This window comes from Venturia canescens, chromosome 4 (assembly GCF_019457755.1).
Source record: "Venturia canescens isolate UGA chromosome 4, ASM1945775v1, whole genome shotgun sequence".
In the NCBI taxonomy this organism is placed as follows: domain Eukaryota; kingdom Metazoa; phylum Arthropoda; class Insecta; order Hymenoptera; family Ichneumonidae; genus Venturia; species Venturia canescens.
This window is the reverse complement of record NC_057424.1, coordinates 9453154-9475117: the sequence shown is the minus strand read 5'-3', so window position 1 is coordinate 9475117 and position 21964 is coordinate 9453154. Positions and strand designations below refer to the sequence as shown.

The 21964-nt window shown below is 44.9% G+C and overlaps 1 protein-coding gene across 7 annotated transcripts in view; it reads left to right on the top strand.

Moving 5' to 3' along the window:
* Positions 1 to 21964, top strand: part of LOC122409556 (zinc finger protein 768-like) — a 106737-nt gene that overhangs the window by 66538 nt on the left and 18235 nt on the right. The window contains exons 1-2 of one of the 7 annotated variants that reach the window (XM_043417223.1): positions 9657 to 11002; positions 11175 to 11370. The exons of 1 other annotated variant lie outside the window; for it this stretch is intronic. In XM_043417223.1, the coding sequence (XP_043273158.1) occupies positions 11268 to 11370 (103 nt within the window). In that variant the 5' untranslated portion in view covers positions 9657 to 11002; positions 11175 to 11267. Of the gene's footprint in view, positions 1 to 9653; positions 11371 to 21964 lie in introns of those variants that run through there. 5 more of the 7 variants (XM_043417222.1, XM_043417221.1, XM_043417226.1 and 2 more) reach the window with 5 other exon arrangements.

The window sequence follows — 21964 nt, the reverse complement described above, 5'->3', positions numbered from 1 at the left end:
GAACTTTCGAGGATGTGTTTGCGGCGCTCCCGAATTTAGGGCAGTGTGGTCGCTCTTCGGGTCACCGTCTTGTATCTACTTTCTTAAGGCTTTATAGATATAGGTGCAAGCGAAAACAAAAACGAGGAAAAAGGTAAAGGAAAAGAAAAATAGAAAAAGTGGAGAGAACGCGAAAGAGGAAAGAGCGGAAGATGAAAAAGAAAGAGAGCAATCTTCTTCACTGCGATGCTCGAAATCGAAGGCTTCATTCCTTTTACTCTGTTTATCATTTCCTCCTTTCTTCCCCTCTCTCTCTCTCTGCTCTCCCTCTCTCTTCCCAACATCCAGACGACACAGTTATACATCCATCCCGTGTCTTTCTTCGCCTAACATACTCGGCATTCTCCCTCCGTTTCCCTTGGCAAAAGTTCTTACCGCGCGGCCAACGTTCTCCGATAAATCCTCAAGGTCGCAATTACCCGAGTCACTGGACTCATTCGCTTCGTTACCGTTACGAGTCTCGCCTTTTTTCCTCCATTTTTTCATATCTTCTTCGTCCTTTTTTCGAAATTCGTTCTCCGATATTGTTTTTTGGGTTGAATTAATTAATCGGAAGGCTACCGGAGCGCGAGGTATCATTAACGATTCACAGGCGAAAAGGAATATTATTCCATTGCCGCGCAGCGAAAGGAAGAAAATTTAGGCTGAATTGACTCGAGCACTCGGAAGACCGAGCGAACGCCATTTCGATTGTTAATTTATTGCGAAAATAATTTTTGGTCCAAGTGAAATTGAAGTATCTATCGCGCGTCGCGGAGGAACGAGCTCAATGAAGAAACTATTAATTGGTGTGCGCTCACTAATAAAATCATTAATCACCGATCGAATATGGCTAAATGAGTACTCATTAATTGAGAACGCAATTGTTCCAATCGTCCAATTGATCGATTAGTTTCCGCGCAAGAATTCTCAGAACGATATGCATTTTCATATTAATGGAATTTATCGATCCGTCCGAATGAATGAAGCGCTTTCAACGCTTCCATTCCCATTATTTTGTCTCAATAAATTGACAATAATTGGCTTTCCTTCAATCCACAATAAATTCCATGGTGCGAACGATTTCACTATCAGTTTCGTCGTCTATTTATCGAGCAAACTGAAACTGAGTTCCCGTTCGTTATATGGGAGCCCCGAAGTTATAGAGCGCTCGGTGCGACACTCTGATGAATGTCCAATTCGGTGCTTTGGCAAATTATCATTTGACAGCCAGAGGGCGCTCCGCTCGATAACATGGCAAAAGTCAGAGTGAGGGAAGGAGCGAGGGCTTGATGAGAACACGGGTCAGGTGTGCTACCGCGCGTCGAGTCCCACTGGACATTCGAACCCCTGAAAACTTTGGCACAATGCCCACCGTCAACGCCTCCCTTTTCTCGCTTTCCTTCTCGCCCTGCTTTTCTCCAGTAGAGAAATGTCAAAACTGATCTTGACGAGAGGGAGAGAAAAACACAAAAATTTAAAAAGAGCCCACGACCGAGTTCTCTTCGGAGATCTCAATAATTGCACCGCTCTGTGAAACATGCCAAAAATTGGCGTGAAATTCTGAAGAAATCCCAACGACTCGGGACTGATTTTTCCCCTCCAATTATACACCGAGGACCGAAACAGTTTTTTTTCTACGTTTTCGAAAAACTTGAGTAATTAACTACTTTTGCTTGTTCGAATTTCCAGAATACATAAGTTTCTCGCTCAATATTTCTTTCGATTCGAACGTCAATTTTCCTTTCTTCTTCAAAGTTCCCATCAGAATTTTAAAGTCGTCGAGAAAACGCGCGTGTGTTTTATTCAACGCAGATCCATGGGAAAAAAATAGTGCAAATTTGAAAATCATCGCGAATGAAAACATTCGGAATCGTGACTACTGTTTTTTTTTTCTTTCCAAACGAATAATAAAGAGGATCCTTGAATAATTGAGTTGGGTATTTGGTCCTATTCACGAATTTTTGTGTCGGGGACTCGGGCGTCAGTAATTTAAAGTGTAAAATATTTATTATTTAAGCTATTCTGCGTGAGAATAGGGGAAAAAGTATATTTTTAATTCCGTATTGGCTGGCTTTCCACGATATAGGAGCGGATAGAAAAAATATGTATCCGGGGTCTCGTTCACCGGAATACGATAAAAATAAAAGGAAAATTGGCGATAGGGAGGCGCCGGGTCGAGGGACAAGGAAGAGGGAGGAAAGGAACGAGGGAGATGAGAGAGCAAAATGTCGAGAGATGGAATAAAAATTTTCAGCTACCTCGCGCTCTCGCGGCACGATTAATCCGATAAGAATATCCTTCGTTATACTACCGTGAAGTTCAAATTAATGTGCGGCTGTCGGACGATATGACGGAAGGGGGTGGAGGATAAAAGTGTGTGGATGAGAAAGTGAGAGAGGCAAAAAGGACGGCAGGGAAGAGGAAGAGGAAGGGAGGATGAAAGAGAGGAGGAAAGCTTTCGTTCGCGAATCGAGCTCAGCGCGGGGCTGGCAGAGTCGAACGCGAGCAGGGAAGGTGAAGGGAATGGACGAACGGGGATAAAAGGTTATCGATTAAGTTTTAAATCCTGCGCAAATTCTACGCTCGCCACATCGGCATTCACGATCGAAAAGTCGAATCGGTCGTAGCCATATTCTCCACCATTTTTCTGGCTGCAGTTTTTACGTTAACTGTTTAAGGACGATCGATCATGACTTCGGAGTCAAAAAAGAGCCCAAAATTATCTCACTCGTATATGTTATCGATTTTAAGAAGCATGATTACTGGTACACAAGTATTTCATAGCACAGTAATTCGTGAAAACTGAAAAAATTATATGGTCCACGACTCTATTGCTTTCTCCATGTAAGAATTGTAAACAAAACGCACTTGGCAACGTTGCCATTGTAATTTCCTGTTTTGGTGTTTGAAGCAAAGCTAGGTCATGAGCGCTGGCGGCATCATCTGTGTTAGTTGTGACTTTGTCACATCTTTGAATACTGCTTGGTCGTTCTTACAATTTTCGACCGGAAATCAAAACTTTTTTGCATGATTATTTTTTTAAAAGCCTGGTGAAGTACGATTTTTCTGTTTTTGACCAAATTCATAGTCAGCCATTTATTCTAAAATCTTGGATTTTGGGCGAGAAAAACCGTGTTCACGGCACTTCCGGTCGATCTTTTTTCACAAACGACGCGTTGTATTCGGTGCCTCAAAACGCTCGACTTTGCAATTCAATTAAAAAATAACTGGACGGTCAATCGAGCCCAAATTTTGCTAATCGTCACGTCGAACATTTATCCCCATCGTAGAAAAATTTCAGGTCAGAATCTTGAATTATTGTCCGAATGAATATTCGAGGAATGAAAAAGCTGCTTGCGATCTCGTGCGCTTGAGCAGCGGAATTTCACATTCCGCAGATAGGAACGAAGGGAAACAGAGAATCGTCCAAGTTTTCAATTTAATGAAAACTTTCAGAGCTTCGTCCCGCATTGGCTCGCGACTTCTAGAAATTTGACATCGATTGTACCCACGGAACCGAACGTTATTCGTGGCTCCGATTAACATGGACGTCCAAAAGTGGATTCAGCGTTACCGAATTGGGTGACGCGAACTGGGCCTCGATATCGGTGAAGTTTGAATGATTAAGAGCTGCGGTGCGGTTATTTATGCTCGACAACCGAATCGCTGGATCAGATCGCTTTTACACTATTTTTCTTCTCATTACGAGCAGTTGTCATTGCATGAAACCCGATATTTTTGCTCTCGATTTATTATTTATTCAATAACCTCGTTTTATGATTTTCATTATTTCCTTGGAGCATCGAGCATTCGAAAATTTCCAACAGCTTTTCCCAATCCAATCGAATGGTTGACGAAATTTAATGAATTGCGAGCAAAACCGGGACGCGAAGTTGACCAGAAATGCTGACAGTCGTAATTAACCAGTGACGTAATCGATACTGAAGAAAAAATCTGTTAAAAAGCCATTAGAATTGGGCTCGCTATCGCATCATTTTCGGATTCTCTCATCCGTTAATTATTCATGCAATACGCGAAGCTCCTGACGGTGCTGAATGCTCGTGCGAGATCGTACGAAAATCCGAAGAATGCAAAGTGTATCCGAAGAGCGCTACTCGCGCTTCCCCAAGGATGAGAATTGTCCGAATTCCGCATTTTTCTCGTCCGATTATCGAGAATTTTGACATTAATTCCTGAAGGTAGAAAAAAAGTTTTCATTTCATGAGGAAAAAATGGTTTGCACGAAGGAGCTCGGTCTACGAGGAAGCGAAGAGTGACGAAATTTGCATGCACCATACGCAAGAGTATGTATAATGCAGGTGCAGGTGTGTAGTAAAGTCGGTACAGCACCGGCAAGGTCGTAACAGTGCCATTCACGCAACGCACTCGGGCGCGTCGCACCGTGAGCGAGAAAGAAGGGAAAATAAGTGAATGAGCGAGGGAGAGATTCGAACTCTCGTGAGTGCCCAGTTTTATACCTATACAGAGTTGTACACGAGCGAGAAAATAACGGGTGCGAGCGAGCAGGGAGAGCTAGACGAAGTAGGGCCTGCGGTGCATCCAGAGCTTGTCTGTGAACCAATCTCATAATGGCGCTAGTATTTCAAATCTTTTGCAAGGAAGCTCTTCTCCTCGGCCTCGGTGAACCGGGCTCGTCTCTGCCTTCGTTCCAACCTTTTGATTTCTCCCTGCGCACACGCTTTATACGTCTGCAAACGAGGGGATTGTTTTCCATTCGACGTGGAAGGTTGTTGCGGCTGCAGAAGCTCGTGGGACGAAACGAGGGAAGTGAACACGGGGAGTAAAGGGGTGAGAAAGAATTGGGAAAAAAAATGTGTCTGAATGTGCAATTTGTCCGGTGGTATTCGATGACTGTGAAGACATTGAAAAGAATGAAAATTTCGGAAAAAAATAATGTTCCAAACAACCAGACGCGGTTTTCGTCCGATCAACAACGATCGCATTCGCGACCATGCAAATCGTGTGAAAGGGAACAAAGTGTTTGGATCGAATGACGTTTTAAACGTCGTCGAAACGGAAAGTTCGGTTGATTAATCGACAGTGTTTAACCCTTTGATGCGTTGCGTCCGCTTCTCACTTTTCCATGGGGTCATTTTTACTGGTAGTTCAACGTCTCGACGTCAAAATTGTGCATTAGAGCATCCTTCGGTGCAACAAGATTTTCTCGGTAGAGACATGACAAAAAATCATCATTTTATTCCGTTGAATAATGCGAAAATTAACAATTCTCACATGCGTCTTAAATTGCTCACAGCAAGTTTTGGAATTGGCCGCGCAGTGGCGCTGTCGACGCCGCGCACGGTGCTTATTAGGGAAAACGAGGTTATCGAGGATCAATGGAAAAAGATGAATTTTCATAGGGTTTTGTTTTATGAGAGAAAAAAGGAATTTCGCAATCCGGAGGTAAACTTCAAAATTGGTCGTGTATAGATTCATTTCGAGCAGTTCGTTGCTTTTTTACGTTCGCTGGAGCATAAGCCAGTTCATCAGGGAGAGTTTGTCAACGCGCACGAACATTGCCGATGTAGTTTTAGAAACGGAACAGCGCTTCATTGCTTTTTGTCCGAGCCATTTTGTCTTCTCGCAGGCTTGCCGAGCTCCGATCACTTTATTGCTGCTCCAATTGGATCTTTTTGTCTTCAGCCCAGTTGATGGAAGCTGTGAAAGAGGCGCGTTGTCGAAACAAAACGAATGAAATTTGCTCAACTAATCGTAGTTTCGCGCGTGGCCACGTTACGCACTGGCCGAATAACAAACATTGTTCAAGCCCAATGGAAAAGAAAAAAAACTCGGAAATTCTGCTGGTCAATTGTAACGTTTTGTAACAAAATTCACCGACGAACGGAAACGTTGAAAATATTTTCGCCAAAAATCGTTTTTTTCCATTAAATTAATTTTTATAAATTTACCTTAAAAAAGTTGAATTTTACAGATTCAACTACAAAAGTTTACAATTTGATGAATTTCCGTAGCCGAAAATGATCAGACACTAAGTATTTTAGCATCCAAACGACGCGAGCTGATACGAGCCAGCGTTTGGATGGATATGAGCAGGCTATTATGCAACTTTCATAAGCGAATAGTGCGAGTCTACGAGCCGCGGAGGATGCCAAATAGCCGGTAAAAGTCCAACTAACCATTCCATTTTCTATCTCCACTTATATTCGTATTCGCGTACATTTGGATGTGACCTTGTGACCTGCATAAAAGTCATCTTGACCCACGACACGGGAATATCCCAAAGCACAATTAATATGCGGCCCGCGAACCGGACAATTCCGTGATATAAAAAGAAGAAGAAACAAACGGCGAGTCGGGATAATTTGGGGGCAAAAAACCCATGCATCTTTGGTTGACAAGGGTAAATAAAAGAGAGCGCGAGGTAAGGGGAGTAAGCCTGAGAGAGTTCCGAGGCGCGGGAGAGAGAGAGAAAGTACGAGTCTACCCTAAACGTCCCCTCGCCTTGGTTGCCCCCGCCCGTGCAACTAACCTAACCCAAGCTATCGAAACTTGACGTTGGATATATCTCAAGAAGAGCCGAGGACGACGAAAAAGGACGAAATAAAGGAAAAAATAAAAAAAGAAACAATATGAACACGAATGAAGAGGAAAAGAGAGGAGAGCGCAAGGTAGCCGCGAAGAAACACTTGTAACGGAAGAAAAAAGTGTGAGGAGCCCTCGGCGTAGAAAACTTTGAGGGATAGAGGATTCTCGTTGAAGAATTCTAGATTGTGGTCATATACGTGTGTGTGTGTGCGTGCGTGTATACAGAGATAAGTAGTCACGACTCTTTGATCCGTCTTACAGTTTGGAAGATCCTGCGGGGTCCCTACTTCGCACAATTTTATCCTCCTTTTCCTCCGGCTCTCATTCCCTTCTCTACACGTTACGATCAATCCGAGATGTACGTGTGAGTTACATTCACTTGGTCGATCTTATAGATGGGCTCGTTTAAAAGTAGTAAAAGATATCGAGAGCAAAGAAAATGGAATAGAAGTTGTGAAGGATGAATGAAAAAGAAAATAAATGTTGCCGCGGAAGTGGGTGAGCGATTACAGGTGTCGCGAGCTCTCGCACATGCTTTACACAAGTGTAAATCTTTCTTTTATTTATATCTCATTTTTTTTCTGTTTCTCTTGGCATTATTATTCTTCTTCATTTTGTTTGTCTATTCGTTCTTCGGTCAGTTAATTTAACTCATTTTTCTTGCCGAGCGAGAGGTCTTTTTGCTCGTTTCTTTGTTGTTTCGTTTCATTCGTCTTTCTGCATTTCGTACACACAGTTTTCTCTGCTGAGGGCAGGAGATGCGGGAGGCCCACGGAGACGCACACACGAACATTTATTCCCATTTCTTTTTGTCTTCCATTCTGTTTTTTCTTTCTTCCTTGTTCCTCGTTTTTTCGCGTGTGTGTGTGTGTGTTTTTTAATATACGAGTGATATTGATTTGGGAGAGGCTTCGTACTCGTGGCACGAGCGTACCATGTGACTCTCGTGCTTGCTGGTGCTGCTGCCTCAAGTTGGGGCGGCGGTGGATTCGGGGGGGGGGGGGGGGGGGGGGGGAGAGAAAAAGCGCGCGCGAGAGAAAAGTCGCGCGGCGGGACGTTGGCGTCGTCCGCGAACGAAGGCGAGAAGCACGGGGTGATTCGAGAGAACGAGCGATGCACATCCGCGCATTGGGAAGGCTCGCTCGACTCGCTCTTTCCTCCTTTTCCCTCTTTTCGTTCGGGCCAACGGGCGAAAGTAAGAGCGAGAGCTTCCGAGACGCGGACAGGAGAATTCGCGACTCGGTGGGAGGGCCGAAAGGGGAGGAACGAGAGTCGGGGGGGGAGAGGCAGAGAGCGCCGAACGATGGGAAATCCCTCTCCGTCGTGTAGAGCAGCGCCCCACCGCGCTTAACTCGGCAACCCGTTCTCGTTCACTCGGCTATACTCTGGATAGTACGATGATATTTTTCTCCTTCGGCGTTACTACACTTGCACGGCGGCCCCCCTTCCTCGGTAATGCGCGCACAAACACACATGCTCAGCGAGGAGGCGAAGGTCTTCTATTCACCCCTTCGCCTTCGCCATTCGGTCCTCGCGTGTTCCCCCCCCCCCCGGCCCGAAACGACGAGGCTCTCCTATGATAAGGGATGTTGGTGGTGTGTGCGTCGGGAGAGCGCGGTGCTCATGTGTGTCTCGACAACGGGAGTAGTACGGAAAGTCCGCACTCGGGGACGTTGGCGCTGTTTCTCGTTCTCGCTCCTTCCCACGGGCTGCGCGGCGGCCTCTCGTTTTTCTCTGTCGCTCCCGGACTCTTACCATTCTTCTCTCTCTGGTCGGGCGAGCATCGCATCAGGAAGGCGCGCGCGCGCGCGCGCACACACACACAGAGAGAGGACTGGATTCACGAGGTCCTGGTTTTAATCCTGGCTGCGCGCACTCTTCTCGCGATCGTCACACGCACGAGCACACGTACAGGCAAGTAATAACATAGATAGACGGAGAGAAAGAAGGAGCGAGGGGAAGGAGAGATTTGAGTGAGAAAGAGTGTGGCTTTGGTGCACGCTGGTGGTGTGCCTCCCCTCGCGCTCTTCGACGCCCCGAGTCCGGTAAAAAGAGAGAGCGGGACGAGGGGCGCTCTCCTCCTCGGAACATCTCCTGACGCTGACTCTCCCCTCCGCTGGCCGTTCTCTCCGCGTACAGTCGCCGCGCACATGTAGACGATGTAGAGACACTCTCGCTCCGTGCACGCACACACAGGCAACGCGCTCGGCAAAAATTTCGCGAGTTTTTTCCGCACGCAGGTCTCTCTCGTGTAGATCGCGAGGCGCGGTAGCGTACAGTCGCCGCCCCGACTTTTTTATCCCCACTTTCGCGCTCGTCTCTCCTTGGCTCGGACGAATCTCTACTGCGGGTGTGTGTACTGCGGGGGCTCTATATTTATACGTATGCATGTGATATAGGAAAGCCCACACAACTCTTCTCCGCGACACCGCGAGACGACGCTGCTGGCTGCGCGCCTCCTCGCTCGCTCTTCTCCCCGAACTGTCGGCCCACACTTGTCCCTCAACTCTTTCTCTCAATTCTCTTCTCATCTTCCTTCCTCCCGCGTTGAATCGCTATGCAACGTTTTTCTCGGCGTTCCCCCTCGCACCTTCGCCGGCGGTGCTCCATTCCTCTTGCTCTCGTTCGTTCTCCGTGTCCTCCGCACACCCGTATAATACATCGTTGAAACGGTGGCAGCCGTGTCGACGATCCACCTCCTCCCTCCTCCCTGGTGCGCCGCGACTTGTCCCAAAGCCCAATGCAGTCCAGAAATCCACCTCCTCCTCCACCGTCGCACGTTGCCGCTCTCCCTTCTCTGTTGGGCCTCCTACTCGCTCACCCCTTTCATCCTTCTCGCGGCTCTGCTCTGCGTCTCGCCCCTCCACGGAGTCGGAACGCTCGTGACGCGAGCACTGCCGCGGGAGCGCGTCGAATGCCGGCTATACGGAGAGCGCGGAAGTGTGGCAACGCCGCGTGGCGCGAGCGTCTCGGTCTTGGCCGAGAGAGTTTTATATACGCGAGGCAAAGGGGGGCACGCGGGGTGTCGGAGGATCGGACCGGGGGGGAGGAGGGTGCCTACCAACCAGCCGAGTCTACCGAGTTTGTCTACCGGCGCGCGGGTATCAAAAGAGCGCGGAGAGAACGCGACGAGAGAGTGTGTGCCCGCCGCACGTAGTTAAAGAGATACCCCCGAGAGTTAAGCCTCTTTTTCTCGTTGTGTATATTCTCCGTTAGTAGTCATCCTCGTCGTTATTCTTCGTACTTCCGAAGACACGGTCCATTGTTTTCTTTTCATTTAACTCCGTTTATCTTAAATCGTGGGTTTACCGAGTAACCTTAATATTTAAAAAAAAAAACTACTAAATAATAAACAACACACGGGCCAGACGAAAAGTTTGACAGCAGAAGAGATATAATAACAAATAAAAAATAAAAATAAATAGTTTTACTCTTATATATCCTCGGTTGTAACAAGAGTTTTTATTTCTGCCCGATCGACGTTGCATTTGAGGCAGCACACCGTGGAGCTAAGTGTTGCGTATACGTACATGTGTGTCCTCTCTCGAGTGTATGTGTGCGTGTGCCCCCTGTGTGCGTGTAATGCTGTGTAGGTGGGCTGGTGTGTCGGCCAGCAAGAGCCATCGGTGAAACCCCCGTTTGTGATATAGCGAGAACCGCGAGACGGTGAAACACCGAGAGATCGACGTTTAGCACACACGTCCTCCTCGTCGTTGTCGACGTCGAGCCGCTGCAAAAAAAAAGGCAAAAAAAAGTACGCCTCTCCGGTGCTGCCGCTCCGTGCGCGCTCTGCCCCCTCTCCCTCTTCGGCCCTCCCCTTCCCTCCTCGCCGTGTCGCTGTCGCGGCCGCCGCCGCCGCCGCCGCAATCGCCACCCCTTCCCTCCGCCACCTCTTCTTCTTCCCCCCACTCCGTCGTCTCATCGTCCCCCGCCGCCCGTCTCCACCCTCTTTTCCCCCCTTGGCAGTCGGCGTACAGTCGCGAACATAGCCGCACACGGAACGCGCGCGCGAGATATAGAGACGCACGCAACCACACACGGGGCAACGACGCAACGGGCCCCGACACGCACGTTTTATCGGCGTGGACGTAAGCGCGCGCCCGCGCGCTCGCGATCTCTCTCGTACGGCGGTTTTTCGAATAAAACAACATCACGAAAACAAACAGATAACGATTTAAGAAACCAGGTGCAAAATATAGTTTAAATAAACACAAACACACACGCGCACACACACAAACACACACACACACACACACACACATACGTGAATAAACAAAAAATAATAAAACAATAAATAAAAGAACATCGCGTCTGGAGGGAGGAAAAAAAGGAACGCGAGTGTTACGAAAATGAATGACAATTCGAGATGGAGTTCGCGCGACGGATCTACGATACACGGTGAAAGTTTCAAAGGGTGAAGGCGCCAATTACATGTATTAACATCTGTGTTTATATACATATATATATATATTTATATTTATATATGTATATGTATTTATATATATATATGTATATATATTTAGACCAAGCAAAGAATTATTCGTTCATATAATTTTTATTAATTTTAAACTGTTGTTAAAAAAAAGTAATAAAAGCAAAAAAGAAAAGCGAAGGAATAAGCAAGTTTTAAGATAAAACCTAAACACACAAGCAAAGAGATAATAATAGACCGGTGTTAAATGGCGCTCTCGGCAAAGAATCAGACATCGAATTACGTGAACCTGTATTATTCGATCGTCCAGCGAGCGGCGACACACTACTTTAAGGAATATTACAGTTCCGGTGAGTACGAATTATTCACATTTATTCTCGTTTATTACTTGACGTCTTGACCTTTTTTTACTCGGGTGTGCGTATCTGTGTGCGTGTGCGTGTGCGTATGTGCTTTAGTACTTTTGGTGGGGGACACGCGATACTTGAATGAACATCACGTGATTCGGACACTAAACATTGTAACACTGCCCCTTGTTTTTCGGTTTGTGAGATTAGTCGATGTTTAAGCCATTTTGCGAATAGGCGCGAAGAAAAACGAGAGTTCAATCATCACAAAGTTCGACCCTCAAATCGTACGATTCCTCTTTTTTTACATTACAAAAAATGTTAACTCGTTAATTGATAGGAGCCTCCTTCGATACTGAACAAATGAACGTCGCCGCGTATCCCGAGAAAAATTTTAACGGTCCCTTTCGAGATTGTAGTGATGAAATGACATTTCACCCGCTCAACCGAAGGCCCATCTCCCCCATTTTTTGCTGAGCTCCCTCCCGTCCAAAGTTTTTTTTCTCTCCTCCGAGCGAAGTTCTCAGAATTTTTTGGATTTCTCATGAATTTTTTTTTCACAACTCGTAACAGGCGGATGGAATAGCGGGAAGAATCGAGTGTTTACTAATTTTCCCGCGTATTTATGCATGCACACGAGATTCAGCGAAACACACCGGCCTACCTCGACCACTTTTTGTCTCAACACCTCATTTTCCGTTTGTTTACATTCGCGCAATTTTTCCAGTATAATTAACGTTCTTTAACGTTCTTTATTTTCAACTTGACTTTATTCTCTTATTTAATCGTTATCGTTACGTTGAGTTTGTCTTATACGAAGCAAGATCGGTTTCTTCTGTGAGTCAGAGCGCAGCCAGAGACGATGTAAAGTCCTAAAGTCAAGGTTAAACGCATTTCTCGTTATCCAGTTCATGTTTTTTTACTTCGCACGATTCTCTCGAATGTTTTTAAATTCTGGCGCTTCCATCAATGAGAATCGGGTTATTCCAGATGTTCGAATTTACACATGCGGATTAGTCGGATCGACGATTTTTATCGTTGCCAACGTCCTTTTTTACGGGCCCGCGATTAATCGACTTCGCAAATCGCACCCTCCTGCTAGCTCGTTTGCCTTTTAACTTTTCATATTTTTCGGAAGTTCCGCTTTGTTCACGGCGCCGAATTCGTTATCCGGATCCAACCGCGATGTGACGCAAAGTCTTCCCCAATTTTGACGTCACGGTGACACCTTCCCGAGGCTCGTTCAATCCGCCACATTTTTTTTTCTATTTCGCTATTCGGTTCGATAAATCACGGATGAATAGAACGTAAAAACTCATGAAACGCGTGCACACGCCGCGGAACTTGGCCGCTCAAACGTGCCACATTTATGCTCGATTTTTTATTTTATTTCGGTGTTTTCGGTCTCCGGCGTCGTTGCAGTTGAGAACAGAAAATCCGAATTCGTTTGAATAATTCTAGGCATTTTTTCGTACCCGTCAAAGCTCACGATCACATGAACAAGTGAACGCAAGTAAAAGTGAACAAAACCAGAAAATTAATAGGACAAACGACTGAAAAAATCGACTCGCGAATTCAATCTGTCGAACCAATTATTTTCAAAACAATGACAAGCTCTTCATTAAATACGCGAACGAAAGTGCCGCCGCGAGCGATTTCTGCTCAGTGAATTCACAATCTTAAATTCGTCTCGAAATAAAAAAATGATAAAAAATCGCGTTAAACCTGCGAAGAGAATAGACGAGGGACGTGCGCGAACGGTCTCGCGATTCTTGTGAATAAAATTTCGCGCTCTGTGACTCGCGCGTCGTTCACGACTTCGTACGTGAAAAGTTGTTTTCTCGCTCATCAATTCGATATTTTTATTCCATTGGAAAAAATGACAAGGAACCGAGAACGAAAAAGGTTGACGAATGTTCGGATCGATGGGCAACGAAGGCGTATGAACACTGTCAATATTTACAGACGGAATATTGATCGACTATTCGTGTGTTTGATTCACGAAATAAATCTTGGCTCGTACGTGGAAAGTTGTTCGGCTCGCGTCGACTCGCTATCTTCGCCTCGTCTCATTGAGAATAATAATAAATCGAGGAGGTACACGTCTGTATTAGTTAGCCCGATGTCTCGTACGGGCATCGTTGCGAAGTAACAACACAGCGTTCTCAAGCCGTCGCTGCGCGGGATTCTCTCTCTCGCTCTCCCATCGCGCTTGGCAAACGCGAGTTTTTAGCATCGTAGTCAACGTCGTCGACGACTCTGTGTCGTCGTCGCTGTCGTAGCGTGATAGTGGGTCAGCGGTCAGCCAGCTATACGAATGCAGGCTCGGATTAATCGTCCGCGCTGTTCTTCGAATACCCATTTCGTAGGGGAGAACGAACGATGAATTTCAACGTTTTCATAGGTCGCGATAAAGCGGTGGAGTCGAGATTATTTCGCATGCTCCAAAACCCTTGAAAATTACTATTTTTCGCGATAGAAAATTCCCTCGGAAAAGTTGTGAAATTCAAATTATTCTCAAATCATCAACGATTCTCTTACGAATTCCACGATTTTTTCTAGCGGCTGGAGAATTCGTTGTTCGCTGTTTAGCGAAAAAAAAAACATTTGTAATTCACTCATTTTTGATGTCACGAATTCATTGGTGTACGTTGAAAAACTACGAATTGTAAATTCCGTAGGGAACTAAATTGGAGAATTACTGATACTGTTGCAAAGTTTTTTTACATCATTTCGTTCGACTCCAACGTCGCGAGCTTCGACATCGTAAAGAAACTCGCTGAAAACGCACCGCGTTGCAAGCGCTCCGACGTTTTGCAACAGTCTGAAAATTTCTCATTTCTCGCGCTGACTGAAAAACCTCGGAAATAATCGGTACTGAAAAAAAATATCCGGCAGATAAATCGAGCGAGGAATAAAAAGACGATTAGAATTGAATCATTGATCGATTTAGTGTCGAATTTTACAAACGTTCCATCTATACGTTGCAACGTTTTATTGTATGTGGTTCTTATCGTACTAGCGGATCGCGCGGCCAGTGATGGAACGAGCATGATTTCATATCGAGAAACACGAGGGTCAGGAATAGCAATGAATTCAAAAGTAGCGAATATGGAACGATACACACACACACACACACACAAAAACGAAAATAATCACGAAAAGCAGGTGGAATGGGAATTGAAACTGTTCCGTCAATGACGAATGTTACGAGCCATTGGAAGACGAAAAATCATTTTAATTGTTTATACAAAACGGCGAGAAAAATGCGATAAGATAAACAATGTACGAGAAATATCGAAAATCAGTTTGTGCCCACGACGCGATTACGATTGCAAGCAATCTCCGAGATGAATCACCTTCCTTGTTTGGAAATCCTTCGAAAAAGTGGCGGGAAAATGTCGAAGAGGCTCACTTTCCATCGACGAATCGATGGCGCTGATAATAATAAAATAATTTTGTTCCCCGGTGAAATAAAAAAAAGATGAATTACAAATAGTTTTATCCTAATTTTCGTTGCGCTCCAACGTTGCAAACTTCAGCGTCGCGACGAGTCGTGGTTATCGACGAACATGTTGAAAATTCGATGGGAAGAAGAAGCACGTGTAAGATTACTTGTATAACGTGTGTATATATTCGTACAATTGGAGGCTGAAAGTGGAAGGTTGAGAAAGAGCCGTAGAGAGGCTACAAGTGGTCATAGAAGGGTGCATTGCAGCCTTGAGACGTCCCTGCATATACAATATACAGTGGAGTCGGACTCGCGCGATGATTATCGCGAGTAGACGAGTTTCTCTACTCCGGGGCGCTCTCGGCGAGATCGTAAACCTTCTCTCAACGTGTTGGCCCGGCGCACCACGTGGGTCGTTATTGCCTTTATATCTTTTCCCTCTCTCCCTCTCTTTCTGTTTCTCTTTTGTTTTTTCGACTTCTCGAACTCGGCGGCGTCTCGAGCGCTTCACCCACGCGCTCAGCTCCGTCCGAGCCTCGGCTCTGGGAAAAAAGGAAGCTCGAAAAATCCGCCGAGAGTTTGTCGTGGGCTCGGGGTATTTGGCAGGTTTAATTTTCGTCTCAGCGAAACTATCAAATGCTCAGGGAGAAGCATCGGCGGAGTTTTCGCTCCCGATGCTCCGTCGCTTCTCCAAGTTTTTGCAAACAAATTTATTCAACTCGTGGCTAAATATTCATCAGAAATTTGCAGCCTCGTCGATCGCGCTTCTCTTTCGTTTCGTTCGAATCTACCGTCGATAAACGTGGCACGGAATACAATTTTCTAAAAACTACAGTGATTTTGTCGAACGCCGAATATCAGCGCACGGCAATTCATCGAATCGGATGACGATTCGTCGAAATGGTATGCACGTACCCTGTGAACACGGGGCGCACGAGTGTGACATAAAAACTAAATAAACGAGAGTTAAATTATTCGACGTCGCGCTCGTCGTTGTGTCTCTCGAGAAGGAATAAACGCGCGCGCGCGCGAAATCGTTGAACCTCCCAGGGACGCCACCAGAAGTTTACCCACTGCGTGTGTATACACACGCGCCTTGTATACACCCAGGCATACGTCGCTGTACACGTGTGTGCATAACAACTCTTCAGATAAAGATTCCACGAAGGGGAACTTGAACAAACGCGTATTCGAACGAGAGAGAGAGTACAGTGACTCTCTATATTCGCTCGTATACGTCGCGCGATATCACGGTATTGTGACGCCGAAGTTTGCAGCGCTGGAGTCCAACTAAACGAATTAAAAAAAGCCTCCAATAATTCCAGTCCCGCAGTTTCGTTCCCTGCCGAATTTTCAATTCGCGGCTTTTCAAGCCGCGCGGATACTTGGTGAAATAAAAAATTGGCGAATTACAAAAGTTTTTTTCCTACATTTCGTTGGACTCGAACGTTGCGAACTTCAGCGTTGTACAGTATTCAACGCGTCGGCCATTCCTGATCGACTCGGCATTTTTTTAGTCCTTATTTCACACAATTTCATTGTTTCCCGTTCAAATGAAAATATTCGTTAAATTAACGCACCTTTTTATTGATATTCGAATTTTCCGATAGCGCGGAGTTCTTCGTTTATCGTGAAACGGACGACGAGGCCGATCCGTCGCAATATTTTTCATCGGATTGTGAAACTTTCATTACTTTTTTCCACCAATTATCATCGAGTTTCGATTCTTCTGAAGAAATTCTCCTACCGGGAGGCTTGAAGCGATCAAAAGTTCGAGAAATTTCGATTTTCCACGTCGATCGAAGTGCAAAGAACAGCGAAAATCGTTACGACGTGTGGTGGACACAAAACTGGTATTGTTCCACCGACGAACCGCGTAATCGCACACGAGCATTTCGTACTTCTCGTTTTCTCCGGTTATTTCGTGAAGTTCTCGAAACTTCTACGCTTTTAAACGCTTTTAAAAGTATCGCTTCGAAGCTAGTCCAGTGCTGCGGGGATGAATATATACCGACGTGAAACCGACGATTATCGGGCGAGAAGTGCGCCGAGCTTCTCTCCTCCTTTCTGTCCCGGGCGCTTGTGAGGCTTCTCATCGTGCGAACCCCGCGCGCACATTCCCGACAAATAAAGCACAGCGACGCTCGCTAAAATCTTACCGATTTTCACTCTACTTCCGTGTACAAATATTTTCTCGTTGTTTATGCAAATAATAACAGACACAGCGCTGGTGGAAACTTCCTAGAGAGGGTCAAACGACTTCGGTCGGCTCAAGGTCACTCGTTTTTTTGGCTGCTTCACTGCACTTTCTTATACTTCAAAATAACAGAGGATTTAAAACACTTATCGTCAACCACAAGCGCCTGGTTCGCTGACCATTTTATCGCGTGGGTCAAGCTAGCTGAGGATTATTGAAAAAAGTATATTTATTATAATCATTAATGAATCGAGTGCTTTTTGTGTGCTGATTATGTGACAAATTGAGAAATATTGCTCAGTCCAACGAAATGAAGGAAAAAAAGTTTTGAAAAAAATTTTATTTCAAAACTACGAATCGCGAACCTGGCAGGAAACAAAAGTGGAGATTCACTGGAATCATTGGAGGGTTTTTTAGGTTATTTCTATGGACTCGAACGTTGCAAACTTCCGCGTCATTTATACGCAAACAAAACCAAATTTACGAATTTTTGATTTCTGAAGAATTTTAATAAGAAATGTACATTTCGAAGCAAGCACTGAGAGGCACATGAAACGTAATTCTCGTCTTACGAGCTTCCCGGAACATTTTTTATTTCTCGCTCGTGCTCTGCTACTTACGGGCAGCGCAGAGTTTTTCGAAGGATCCAAAAGAGCACCAAGTTTTTAAATTTTCCGGATAAAAAGCACTCAATTCTTGATCACAATAAATATGGCTTTTTCAAAAGTCCTCTGCGAGCTTGGTCATTTCGTCGCGTTATCTCTCACCGCGACGTCACTTTGTTTTCACATCCGAGTTGCATCCCGACGATAACGAATTCGCTACAGTGTTAACTCGGCTTCGAAGTCGTCGGGGCTGGAGAGAAAAAACCCGAAACGTGCGAGAGTTTGTCGATTGTTTTCTCGAATTTATCCGAAATCTTTCTTCCCTCATCTCTTCTCACTATTTTCATCCAAATATGCGATCAACGTGGCGCCGAAAAGGAGAATAAAAAGCAGCATTTCGCTATTATCGCAGTGGCTCGGGGCCCGAATTTCCATTCGAAATTTTGAAAAATACATTTTAACAGAAAACATTGCTCCCTCGCCGCCACCGTACGAATTTCCTTCCTGACCGAATAACGAGCGAGCAGTGAAAGAAATCGCACAATATCAATCACAAATAAAATCTGCCTCGAGTCAGGAGTATGCAAAAATCTCGTAACTCGGGCAAGCATTATTTACTATGACGCTGAAGTTTCCAACGTTGGAGTCCAACGAAATGATTAAAAAAAACTCTCCAATAATTCCGGTAATTCTCCTATTTTGTTCCCTGCCAAATTTGCGATTCGTAGTTTTTCAAGCTGCACCAACGATTCGTGAAATAAAAAATTGGCGAATTACAAACGTTTTTTTCGTTCATTTCGTTGGACTCGAACGTTGGAAACTTCAGCGCCGTTATTTACTTGTAAGCGTGAACTACCTTTAGTTGCCCTTGATGTGCATTAACTTCGCATTTATAACGAGGTACTACGCACGAGCGCGATGAAAATCTTTAAATGTTTTCTCCAATCTAAACACGTCGGAATAACTCGCAATGTTTTCATCGAGGCTCGTTTAAACAGATATTTACCACGTTTATCCTCGCACATGGTTATGTGTTAGTTTACGCGAAGAAGAGGAAAGCAGGGGCAAGGAGGGGACTCGTAATGAGTGAATTAATTGAGACGCGCGCGCGACAGTAGCGCAAATTCACGATTCAATCGTCAAGACACGCTGTTACGATGTAAGCGTGTGCCTTGCGGGCTGTTGAGCTCGCGAGCGAGCGAGCGTTCCAGTCTGTGGATTCTTGTAACTACTTCATGCAGCCGGTGAATAGACGACGGTCTTGGCTCTACCGTAGGGGGCACTCACGATTAGAGCATTGCGAGAGAAGGAGCGAGCGAGTCGCCGAGAAAGGCGTCACGTCGAGCACGAATATTACCTCTCGCTCTCTTCCCTCCTTCGTGTACCGTCTCACTTCGTATGAATCCTGTACAAGATATGCGACGACGAATCATCGATTCCTCGATGATTTCAACCTCCCGTTCGCCGATCAAGTTATTCTACTCTTCAAAATCTAAACGCTTACGTTTCCTGAATGATTCGCAGGTTTTATGGACGGATTACATTTATTTCATGTGCCTCGATCGTCCCAATATTCTCCTGAGGCTTTTCTCGCTCATTCGGAGTTTTTACTCGGCCATTAAATCAATTATGCGAAGGTGAATCGAGGCCCAAAAGCTGACTGCTGGCCTCTCGCTAATGGTGCTGAAGTTTGGGACGTTGATCTAAAAAAAAAAAGGATCCAATAATTCCAGTTATTCTCCAATTTCGTTCCCTGTCGAATTCGCAATTCGTAGTTTTTTAAGCTGCACCGTGGAATGAAAAATTGGCGAATTACAAACGCTTTCTTCGCTCGTTTCGTTGGTCTCTAACGTTGCAACTTCGGCGTCGTTTCTCCCCGTCACTTTCTTTTCAGCGGTTTTAAAAATTCAGTTTTATCTTTTCAACAGTTTTTTGGACTTTGACGTAAGGATACTTGACGGAAAAAATAGATCGCGAGTCCGTTTTCTTACAGGTTCGCATTGAATTAAATTGAACGTAATTGTGAATTGGTCGTAACGAAACGTTCTTCCTCGCAGTTTGCCATTCTCTCGATCGTTCTCTTCCGTATGTTTAGGCATAACGTAAACAGCGGATGGTACATCGGCCTGAATTCGCTTCGAATTCTGGACGACCAACCCTCAGTCGAGGCATTCCACCAAAGTTGGAAACTTCGCTCGATTAAGTGCGAGGGAAAAGTGAGGAGAGGGAGCGAGAGAGGCACGAGTCGAAGATGTATCCACTTTGAAAGTAACTTCCACCGCAGCTATTTCTCTCCGAGTACATATTACGTGTGTACTTTGGGTATGTACAGTCGTGTAAATCGAGGAATAATAAAACGGCCTTTTATCTCAGGATCGTTAACGTCACCGATGTGCTGCTTCTTCGCCGTCGATTCCAATCGTCTTTCCTCATACGATTTCCATTTATTATTATTCGCTGTCAAAGTTGACGAGGAACGAATGATGGTTTTGGAAAATCGGTACTTTTACAATACTCGTTGAAAAATGTGCGCGATCCTATGAAATCACTCGTCGCTGGAATGCTACAAAAGTTAATCCATTTCGATATTGAACGAGGAACTTTTTTAATGGCCACTTTGTTTCACGAAGCTTTGTACGAAGCTTGAATTGAGGGGGGTCCTGATTTAGGGAGTCCAAAAATCGATCGTTTTCGGGAATGTTTTTAGGATAGATGGAAATAATTTTTCGATGGCGAACTTCTCGCGGTATAGTTTCAAGGATGTTTCAAAAGTACTAAACATTTTTTTGACGTGGAAAATACTAATTTTTACATGGCTTATGCGCGAAGTCTGATTGTCGGAGTTTCTCGGCTGTGTACCATTTCGAGATCGTATAATTGTTGTCTGAAACGAAAATTCCAAATTTTTTTTCCATTTTCATATATTTTCCTTCCATACGAACTCATAAAAACCCGAAAAAATTACGAAAGCGAGTTTTGAAAGGAAACGCTTCTAAAGAGAAAAAAATATCACTTCAACGCGCTGTAAATATAGAATTTCGCAATTTTCTCGAGTTTTTTTACTTTCTCACGCAGAACCCGGCTTAAACGAAAATGGAGAAAACCCCAGTTAGTTACATTCCAATGCTTATTTGCTTCCATGCGAATTTCAGTTGGCAGTCACCACACGCGTTTTTTTTCAAAATTCTCGATGAATTTATCACGCAGATAGAAGAGTCACTTATGAGTTTTATTATACGCGATTCAAATCATTTTTTTCATCCATCTTTATTCGTCCGTCGATTCCTGATCGATGTTTCATTGAAAATTTGCATGTCTGCCGCGGGTGGAATGAATCGTATTGTTTTTCGAATAAAAGGGTTCAAGGTAAAGCGAGTTTCACGCTCAACATTTAATTATCAGTTTCCCATTGAAATATGCAATTCATATTTTTTCCAAATCGAATTATCGGAGCATGTCGAAAATAATATCACGTCCGCAGGGTGACGGACGCGGTCCGACAACTGCAAACGTAATAAATCCATTAATTCCGAAAATATCGTGTAAAAATAAAGCGTCGATCACGAAAGCGTTTGCTACAACGCCGCAAAAAACATTCTCGCAATGATCGAGTACTGCGAATCGTCAAATACGTTTGCCATCGATTTTAAAAGTCGATGAAAATTCACTAAAATTATCGCTAAAATACGTTTTTTCGCATGCCCGAAAGCCTCGACCGAATAATTCGATGCAAAGTTAAAAGTTACGAATTCTTCGGATTTATTTGTACGACGCAGCGCGATGTATCATCGCCTTAATGGGACTAGTTCAGCTCGCCAATTTCGTGGCTTTTCTCTCTCTCTCTCTCTCCCTCGAAAAATCATAAACGAAAAGTCAAGTGTTTCTCTTTCTCTCGTTTTTTTTCTCCTTCCGTTTAAACGCGCTAGAGTTTCCAGTCCAGTTTGACCTGTTGTGCTCGTGGGCTCGCCGGTCCGATTGTTTTTGTGCCCCTTTTACCACAGAAGACCGACGACGAACTCGACCAGAGTCAGACACTCGCTGTGGGTGAGTAAGGTCAGGAATTCGATGTTATCAATATACAGTCGTAAACAGTCGTCGAATCACTCTCCCTCCTCTCTTTTTCTCTCTTTCTCGCTCTCTCGCTCCATTCGATTTCGTTTTTTCCTTTCCTCTCCCCTCCACCTCGTGCTCCTACCATTTTCGTGGGTCGGAATTCTTTTTCCGTCTAATCAGTAAGCGACCAAAGTCAAGCGTAAGAACTTTTCAGGTGCAACATATAATCGGCTTGCTCTCCGATGTCCGTGTCGGTTGGAGTATGTAATCGAAAAATCGTCATTCGGGATC